The sequence below is a fragment of the Penaeus japonicus genome, unplaced genomic scaffold, assembly GCF_977035675.1.
Source record: "Penaeus japonicus unplaced genomic scaffold, GWHDUDI00000001_assembly GWHDUDI00000016, whole genome shotgun sequence".
Classification (NCBI taxonomy): domain Eukaryota; kingdom Metazoa; phylum Arthropoda; class Malacostraca; order Decapoda; family Penaeidae; genus Penaeus; species Penaeus japonicus.
This window is the reverse complement of record NW_028234418.1, coordinates 28,350,432-28,361,183: the sequence shown is the minus strand read 5'-3', so window position 1 is coordinate 28,361,183 and position 10,752 is coordinate 28,350,432. Positions and strand designations below refer to the sequence as shown.

At 37.1% G+C, this 10,752-nt stretch overlaps 1 protein-coding gene across 1 annotated transcript in view; it reads left to right on the top strand.

Annotated features, from left to right (window-relative positions):
* The first annotated feature begins 7,973 nt into the window (after positions 1–7,973).
* Positions 7,974–10,752, top strand: part of vimar (visceral mesodermal armadillo-repeats) — a 20,306-nt gene continuing 17,527 nt past the window's right edge. The window contains exon 1 of the mRNA XM_086545420.1: positions 7,974–8,377. Coding sequence (XP_086401546.1) covers positions 8,374–8,377 — 4 coding nt within the window. The 5' untranslated portion in view covers positions 7,974–8,373. The remainder of the gene's footprint in view (positions 8,378–10,752) is intronic.

The following is a 10,752-nucleotide window of genomic DNA, read 5'->3' as shown; positions in this document are numbered from 1 at the left end:
TATATATATTCAACAGTGGATCATTTCATTTCAAAGAATATATTGATCAACGTTATTAGTTAAGTGCCAATGGGTTTCAATTATCCAATATTCTACCTCCAAGAGCGCGGATAGCCACAGTCAAAACTTCCGTCCCGAAACTTTCGACCGAAGGATGAGCCGTTTCCATGGTCATTGTCGAGAAATGTGATTATGCCTCCAATCCAGCCCGCTCCGTAAACGATATTATGTTGCTGATGAAGACCCGAGATGATAGTGTTCATTACCAAGATTGCAAACAGGGAAGAAGAGGTCATTCCTTAGCTTCGATCGATTAAAGATATCGGACCCTTATGACAAACTTAGATTCAAACATCAATGAAGTTCACTACCTGTTACTGGCGCTCTATTCTTACTGATCACCATCAAGAAGCACTGGACGAATAATAAATGTTTACTGAATCAATTATTAACATCGTTGGAGTGATACTGACAGTGAAATGTTTGGACTTTTGTGTCTCAGTACAATATCCGCAAACGTTAAAAATAAATAAACGATTTAAATACAACTGACACACAATTCTTGGGGTTTCGACATGTTAACACTATTGGGACGTAGTAATTGAGAAGCATAATAGAAACATGCTGTAAGGGATAAGTTAAATGGTTCTGATTCTAACCTATTTACTGCTGTCCTACCGCAAATTCCCTGAAATTTGAATTTTATGATTGTCAAAAAGTGAATTAAATAACGATCCTCGCAAACGTAAGGGTAGTATGGAATACATCATGCTGTTTTTTTTTTATAATATCGGTACAGATTACTATCAGCAGTAATTGGAATAATTAACCTGGATGTTTATATATTCATCATGTTTTGGATTGTCGTGTCAAACCTTTTCGGAAATCTGAACAAACTCTAAACTCACTGTTACCATAAAAAAAAAAAAAAAAGAAAATACTGTGAGAGTGCTCTAACAACTAATTTGCCGAATGGTAGATATGTAGTGATTAAAAATAATACGAAGAATCTAAATAATACACAAAAATACGGTTTAGTTGACTGTTTGGTGATGATTTCCTTTCATTATAAATCTTCTTTTACTTATTTTGATCCTTTCATGTAAAACAGCCTCTGAAACAAGGATAGGATCAGATATGTAAATCCATGAAGTGATGTTATTGATTGCTGCTAGAGTCCTTGTTTCTGTATACGTCCGAGCATGTAATATATATAATTTAATGTAATTGTATACTTCCACAAGTGCTACGGTTTTTCAACTATTCATTGTCCAATTTGTGTGTGTAAGTTTGTTGCCAATTTCCGTGGACATATGTGTAGACAGAAAAGCATGGCTATATAAAATTTGCATTAGTGCCTTATGTTATGCATCTTTTTTGCCTTCGCGTTTCTTTGGTTCTGATTTAGTGTTATAATCAAGAGCCTGCAAGGTGATGATCTAGCATCAGGGTTCGTGACAAATAGCGTGCTTGGGTCATGAGCAGAAATTTTCAGCGATGCTTGTATCGGTTTTGAACAAATATTATTAAGAAACAATTCTATGCTTGAGGGAAATTTGATGTATTTCATAACCATTATCTTTATTTATTTTATCATCATTGTATTTTTATTAGACTTATGCAAGCACTTTGTTCAGACTTATCTCCATTGGTCGTGATACATTAAGATGCTACTAGAGATAAATAATTGCCATACGTCTGAGTTAAGAATCCTTGTCATGATAAAAAAGATGGACGGCTTACACCCCGCTCCCGCGTAGGTTGTTAAACAAGAGGAAAAAAAAGCATTTTACCGCAATTTTGACTGTTTGTTGAAAGGGTTTGGCTAATTGTAATAATTCACACAAATACACACGTACAGTCATTATTGTTATAAGTTATTATCTATCTAATGTGTTTATATTTATACATACATACATATATAAATATATATACATATATAGATGTATATATATATTTATATAGATATATATATTTACATATATATTACATATGTGTGTGTATATATATATATATATATATATTATATATATTATATATATATATATATATATATATATATATATATATATGTATGTATATGTATATGTGTGTGTGTATATATATATATATATATATATATATATATATATATATATATATATATATATGTATATATATACATACATAAAAGATAACCTTTATTATCCTTTTCTCGCTTACTTGTATATGTCCATATTAGTTACCTTACGACAACTTCAATAGACCTAGTGCCATTCTCATACTTTCTGAACCTGACAACACAGCCCGAAAGGCCGATTACCTAACCCAGAAAAAAACGTTTGAAAGGAATGTCTGGCAAGCTTAACTCGGGGCATGAACTGGCAAAAAAAGAGCGCGGTCATGGGTGTGTGTGTGTTTGTGTACGTGTGTACGTGTGTACGTGTATGTGTGTGTGTATGAATGTGTATGTGTGTATATATATATGTGAGTGTGTGTGTGTGTGTTTATGTTTGTGTATGCGTGTATATTTATGTGTGTATATCTACATGCGTGTATATGTGTGTGCGTGCGTGTGTGTGTCTGGAGGGTTAAATGTGTGTAGTGCCAGACGGCCAAATTGGAGTGTCACACAACCTGGACGCATCTCAAATCCACAAGATATTTCCTTCTCGTGCTTATCCAAAAGGTCAGGATGTTGCTCCATGACCAATGAGGGCTGGGGGGGGGGGGGTAAGGGAAGGGAAGGGGGGAGTTACTTGGCAGGCCAGACTATTGGCTATGACTCAGGCTGTACACATGGGAAATCGTCAGGCTGCTACCAAGAGATCCGTTGCCTCGCGTATACTTATTATATGGTCAAGATAGCTTTCTTTACTAAGATAGCTTTCTTTACTTGCATGTCATGAGTAATAAGCAAACTAACAAAGCCATCTATTTGTAAAAAAAAATCGAATATGCTAATGTTTGAATACGACTCTGTTACGCTTCTTTCACATTAATAGCTACGCTTCTTTCAAATTAATAGCTATCAATTTTTGTATCTAACTCTCACCATGCCCTTGCATCACGGTGTCATCCTTGTGTGCCTCAGTACCATCAATTAATATCACTGAACATTTCCATGCTGCCAACTAATTCGTCTTGTCAAACGTGATACCTTTATGTGCCGTGTTACTCATCCTACAACTCATGGCGATTACTTATTCATTTTTCCATATATTGCCGTTCAGACAGCCTTCTTTATACAATCAGTCATGTTCATTAGATAATCTATTTGTACTAATATTTTTGGTACACACACACACATACACACACACACACACACACACACACACACACACACATATATATATATATATATATATATATATATTTATATATATATAAATAAATATATATATATATAAAATGTGTAATCATTTTTGTCAACTCTTATTCTTGTTTTTTGTTTGTTTCTCTGATATTATTGGTAATTACTATTTATACTCATATAGCAACAATCTCTTATGTGCGAACAGCTACCTCTACATGGTGTCATATATGATAAAACACATGATTACTTATCCGTGATATTGATATTCCAATATGGAAAGCTGTCTATCAAAAATAATTAAATTCCATTCAAAATTATTTTTATTGCGTTAGCGCATGAGCACACACACAGACACACACACAAACACACACACACACACACACAATTATTCCGACGTGCCTAAATTACTTTTATAGACGCTGTGATCTGAGTATAAACAATTGGAACCGTGGGATCTCGCAACCTTGTTCTGAAACTTGGTAACACATGCCTTTCCGGTATACCTATCCTGCCGACCTGGTTTGATCAGAGACTCTCTTTACAAGTTAAAAATGTGTTTGTCCGTTCTATATTTTCTTTCGTTGTTCGGGTATCTACTATTTCCAATAGTTCCTTGTTTTTTTTTTACATGTCGCTTGAGTATGTGATTAGTTCATTTCAGTGTCATTTCACTGGACAGCACTTGATTTATCTTTTTTTTTATATAATCAACAGTGGATCATTTCATTCAAGAATATATGATCAACGTTATTAGTTAAGTGCCAATGGGTTTCAATATCCAATATCTACCTCAAGAGCGCGGAAGCCACAGTCAAAACTTCCGTCCCGAAACTTTCGACCGAAGGATGAGCCGTTTCCAGGTCATTGTCGAGAAATGTGATTATGCCTCCACTCCAGCCGCTCGTAAACGATATTATGTTGCTGATGAAGACCCGAGATGAAGTCATTACCAAGATTGCAAACAGGGCCAAGAAGAAGGTCATCCCTTAGCTTCGATCGTTAAAGATATCGACCCTTATGACAAACTTAGATTCAAAATCAATGAAGTTCACTACTTACTGGCGCTCTATTTACTGGAGCACCATCAAGAGCACTGGACGAATAATAATGTTTACTGAATCAATTATAAACATCGTTGAGTGATCTGACAGTGAAATGTTTGGACTTGTGTCAGTCATATCCGCAAACGTTAAATAAATAAAGATTTAAATACAACTGACACACATCTTGGGGTTTCGACATGGAACATATTGACGTAGTAATTGAGAAGCATAATAGAAACATGCTGAGGAAAGTAAATGGTAGGATTCTAACCTATTACTGCTGCCAACGCTTCCCTGAAATGGAATATATATTGTAAAAAGTGATTAATAACGACCTCAAACGTAATGGTAGTTAAGAATACATCATGCGTTTTTCTTTTATAATAATAGAACAGATTACTATCAGCAGTAATTAGGAACTAATTAACCTGATGTTTAAATTTTCATCAAGTTTTGGATGTCGGTAAACCTTTTCCGGATATCGAACAAAATAAACATCACTTTTCCAAAATACAGTGGATGTCAAACAGCTATATTTGCCGAAAGGTAGATATGTATTGATAAAATAAACAAGAATCTAAATAAACAAAAATACTGTTTTATTTACTCTTGTGATGATTACCTTTCACATTTTTCAAATATACCTTTAACTTATTTTGTCCTTTCATGTAAAAACAGCCTCTGAAAACAAGATAGGATCAGTAATAAAACCATGCAGTGATAATTATTGAATGCTGCTAGATTCCTTTGTTTCTGTAAACATACGAGCATGAATATATATAATTTATGCTAATATCTTCCACAAGATGCACGGTTTTCAACTATTCATTTTCCATTTTTTGTGTGTAATTTTGTTGCCAATTTCCTGGACAAGAAAAAGCATGGCTATCTAAAAATGCATTATTCCTTATGTTATACCATCTTTTTTGCCTTCGCGTTATCATTTTTTCTGCTTGTTTTATAATCCATCGCCTGACAGTATATGAATATGCATCATGGTCGTGACAACATGCGTGCTGTGTCATGAGCAGAAATTTCACGCGCTGCTTGTATCTTGTTTTTCACAATAGTATTAAGAAACACATTCTAGGCTTGATGAAATTTGATGAAATTCATAACAATATCTTTTATATTTTATCATCATTGTATTTCTTATTAGACTTATGCAAGCACTTTTGTTCAGCTTAATCCATTGGGTCAGATACATTAAGATGTACTATAAAAAAAATTGCATCATCATGGTTAATCATCCTTTCATGAACCAAAGTGACGGTTGGGTTAACAAGGAAAAAAAAAAGATTTTACGCAAATTTTCCTGCTTGTCTGAATGATGGTTTGGCTATTTGTTTTATTCACACAAATACACACGTACAGTCATATGTGTTTATAAAATTATCTATCTATCAATATGTTTGTATATATATATACATAAATATATAAATATATATAATATATATATGTATATATAATATATATATATAAATACATATATATAAATATATATATATATATATATATATATATATATATATATATATATATATATATATATATATATATATATGTGTGTGTGTGTGTGTGTGTGTGTGTGTGTGAATGCGTGATGTTTCAAGGTGGGCGGGGGTCTCAGGGTGTGGAAGAGGGTTAGCTCCCCAATTGGAATTTCTTGCAATTCAGAGGCATTCCCCATGTATTTTGTATCAAGCTATGACACTTTTATTAATGCTGCAGTAAGTTGGAGGTCCAGGCTCTCGTTTCCATTAACAAATAAAGGTACATATTGTACATACTTTTACGTGAAATGTTTATGATCAATTATATGTACACCATAAGTTCAGCTAACATTTCATTGCCAGCAATAACTCAAACTTGTTTACATTTCCTAAATTATTGATTTATATCATTAATGTGTTATGGGGCGTAGTTTATGGGGTTAGACCCACCGCCCACATATGTAATGTTTAATAAATAAATAAATAAATATACAGATGTATATATGTGTATATATATAAATATCATATATAAATAAAAGAAAAAAAAAGAAAAAAAAAAAAAAATATATATATATATATAGAGAGAGAGAGAGAGAATCATACTATATGGCTAGCATGTACAGAAACAAGGTACGGTGACTGAACTAGCATGGTGTTTTTACGTTGTGTTTTACCAGTGACCAGAAAACAGAACACTTTTTTTCTTATGGACAACGCACCATTTAAATTAAATTTTAAGTGATTTATTCGTTAGCGTGATCACTAGTGAACCTCACCTGTAGAAGTTCCCTACATATACAAATATATATCGGAAAGTATCACTGCATAACCTCTTCAACAAAGTTATTCTAATAAGAACAGTTTCAACATCTAAGCAAGTGCCACTGTAAATATTAATAATAATAAAAAAAAGGTATTCACCCAGCAACCTAAATGAACCAAGCCTCACACCCAAATCTTAAAAAAAAAAAAGACAATTCACCAAAAAATAGGTAAATCCTCCCGTGCATTCCAGGGAGCGCATTGGCCGTGCATGCGCCCTCCTCCCGTGATTCCAGGGAGCGCATAGGCCATGCATGCGCTCTCCTCCCGTGCATTCCTGGGAGCGCATAGGCCTACATGCGCCCTCCCGTGCATTCCAGGGAGTGCATAGGCCATGCATGCGCTCTCCTCCTGTGCATTCCTGGAAGCGCATAGGCCGCACATGCCCCTCCTCCCGTGCATTCCAGGGAGCGCATAGGCCGTGCATGGCCCTCCTCCCGTGCATTCCTGGGAGCGCATAGGCCGTGCATGCCCCTCCTCCCGTGCATTCCAGGGAGCGGTTCCAGGGAGCGCATGGCCCTCCTCCCGTGCATTCCAGGGAGCGCATAGGCCGTGCATGGCCCTCCTCCCGTGCATTCCAGGGAGCGCATAGGCCGTGCATGGCCCTCCTCCCGTGCATTCCAGGGAGCGCATAGGCCGTGCATGGCCCTCCTCCCGTGCATTCCAGGGAGCGCATAGGCCGTGCATGCCCCTCCTCCCGTGCATTCCAGGGAGCGCTTAGGCCGTGCATGGCCCTCCTCCCGTGCACTCCAGGGAGCGCCTAGGCCGTGCATGCGCTCTCCTCCCGTGCACTCCAGGGAGCGCCTAGGCCGTGCATGCGCTCTCCTCCCGTGCATTCCAGGGAGCGCATAGGCCGTGCATGCGCCCTCCTCCTCCCGTGCCATCTTTCTTGCGCGCTCCTCGTGCTGGGCGTCCGAGGCTGGGATCGTCCCCTCCCTTATTCATCCACGGAAAATGGGGCATCGCGCTAAAACGTATTCATTTACGCGTGACCTTCCCCACGTAGCGAACTGGCATCGTAATGTCACTTCGTGTGCTGGGTATATTTAAAATGCGTTTTTGGAGGGAGTTTTTATGCGAATGATGACTGAACGTAATGGAATTTTCTTTGATACTATATTGCGTATGATCATCGTTGTTAAGAGGATTAAATTAACTACAGAAATAAATGAGAGAAAATGTTAATTCATACTCAGTAAAGAAAATAAAAAAGATGTAGATGAGTATGCTTTTTTTCCCTTCATCCCCAACGCAAAATCTCACACACACACACACACAACCGACCATAATGAATGAAGGATTAACAGCCGATGAATCATCATGAAGCCCGGAGCGTGTAGGTTGAATACGCTCTAGACGCCAAGGAGCAGTCTCGAGTGGCGATCGTGTGTAAACACTGTTGACGGTGACACCAGCCAACATAACACACCCACACCCCTCAAAAATCGGATAATTGCCTCTCCACGCCCTCGGCCAGCTCGCCATTGCAGTTTCCGAGCGAGAAAAGAGAGTGAGAAGTGGCGAGCACCGCGTTGCAGTGACGCGGTCGGGCGTGTCCAGCCAGCAGCTTCTCGGATCAACTTCGTGCCGGACAAAGGAATCTGTCAGTCATAAAAGCTTGACAGTCACTGACAGTTATTGCAGCAGGAAGTCGGATATCAGTGCTTGAGGACGGCGAAGGAATCAGTGTGACCGAGTGCTGGAGAGTGACGAATTGATCATGGGTGAGTGGTTGTAAATGGCATTACTTGGGGATCGTTGCTTTGGTTCTCGCTTTTGGGGAGGTCGTGAGGGCGTCAGTAATCGACTATTTGCTTGGAACTGAATTAACGAATGTCATGGTATGGAAAGCACTTTTTCTCTTTCTTCCCCATCACTGTTTCTGCATTAGGGTGTGGAGTGACCTTTTCTCTTAATTTAACCCTAGAGGTTAAACACACCCAGTGTGACTATTGTTTAAGTGCAGGACTCCAGATATTGAATAGAATTTGATATAACTTACTAATATGTTTGCAAAACTGAAGAGATCCCTGGTATTTACATTCCGTTGACACCCCAGGAAAGACCAATAAACCTCTGCCGTGTATAATTTGACAAGATAGAGCTCGTAGACTTCCATTGCAATTTGTCATTTAATACCAAACCAGTCCAATCTCAGTCTTGCCAGAATATATGGAGCAGAAGTTTATTGGCCTTTGTAGGATCACTGAAGATGTACGTAGCTTATGATTTATCAATTTAGCGAGTATGAAGGAAGGGATTTTGGAATGATAGTCGAGTTGACACTTATTGGCGTAAATTTTCCAAATAGTGCCGTGGTAGTAAATACCAGGAAAGTGGTATAAATGGATTCCTCTCACTCTCTAGTACGCATGTATCATGAATATAATGTGCAATCACCCCCCCCCCCACATACACAATCTGGGCCATTATTATATGGGAGAATATGAACAATATCAAGGAAATTTTAATTATGACTAAGTTGCATTGATGTATCACAAATGTACCTAAGTTCCACCATCTATGTGTGTACTGTAAAAAAAAAAAGTAGTAAATGTAGTTTCTTCACGATATACTCACCTTCATGACGTACTGTGTGCACAATGATCACGATTGCCTCAACCATGACTTGAAGCAATTTTTGGCGGGTATATTATATGCGTTCCATTCTGGATTTTTTTTGTTTTTTTTTGTTTTTGTTTTGTCTACAAAATCTCAACCCAACAAGTAACCTAAACTTATCTAGGTTTCAGGTTATCCCTTACCAAGGGGGCTAGCCTTTGCCACTCCCTGGACCCCCCCGCCCCCTCTTTGTGCTTCTTACTTTTAATTTGGGGAATTTTTATTTTGGTTGGTTTATATACAGCTTGGACTGAATACTTGGTAGTTTTTATTTCAGTTTGCATACATACAGCTTGGACTGGCTCAATTAAGGATACACCTTTTAAATACATCGTCTATGTGTATCCCATGTTGCTTATGTATATCCGGTATCGGAACTAATACCACAAACATATTCATGTCTTGACGATACAGCAACCAGCTCAAAACTCGTGTGAAAAGTCAAACTGGCGGATTCAGACATGTCAATCCTTTACCAGTGCAGGATGGAGATAGAAGCACCTGATCTACCTCATGGTTTCCCTTATAATCATAGCCCAGTTAATGGGGTATAGGGTGGAATTGTTAGTAATATCCACTACACAGGATAACATGATGATAAACAGCACAGCACTATTCAGAAAATTTACCTTTATTGGATTTCCTGGAAATTTTGTACATTAAATGTGCTACAACATTTCTTGGAAATTTAGGAAATGATGTGCAAACCAGCCACATGTTTTAAATTTCATTCTTAGACAATTACGTAGAATATAACTATCAAGAGGAAAAAAAAAAAATAATAAGGAATATCCATAAAGAACACATGCAACAGCTCAGTATATGTACAGTATAGAAAATTATTTCCTCAAGGTAAAGACAAGGCCATGACTTCATATCAATACAGGAACTAGTCTAATCTCTATCTTGCCTTTGCCAGAGCACAAAGCATAGCGGCCATGGTATTACTGGATGACAATTAGATAATTCTTTTAATGAATGTCATTAGGTTGCGGATCATTACAAAGTATAGGGGTTGGCAGAGAATTAGTTAATTGGGTAGAACAGAAAATAAATTAAATAGATTGAAAGTTGTATGTTAAGAGCATTTTACTGTGAATAGCAATTACTAAGCAATTTCATTTAATGCCTGAGAGTGTGAAGGTCGCTGAAGAAAAAGTCAGTGCAGAGCACAAATTAATTCAGGAAAGAAAATACTCTTGTTAATGTCAATGGTTAATGATTTATCTAAAAGATATTTGTGTACTGTATGTTTGTTTGTTCTTCTGTCTTCTAAAATCTCACAAAGAAAAGTAAATACAGGACCTTTTTGCAAGTGATTAGGGATAATCTTGGGAATGTTGAAAAATAAAACTCAATATTTTTGTTGATGGCATGGTATGTACTATACAAAAAAGGCAAAACTTTTGGTATATTTACTCAGAAAAGCTTTAAAAGTATAAAAAAAAATTACATTAACCCAATCCCGATGGGCCCG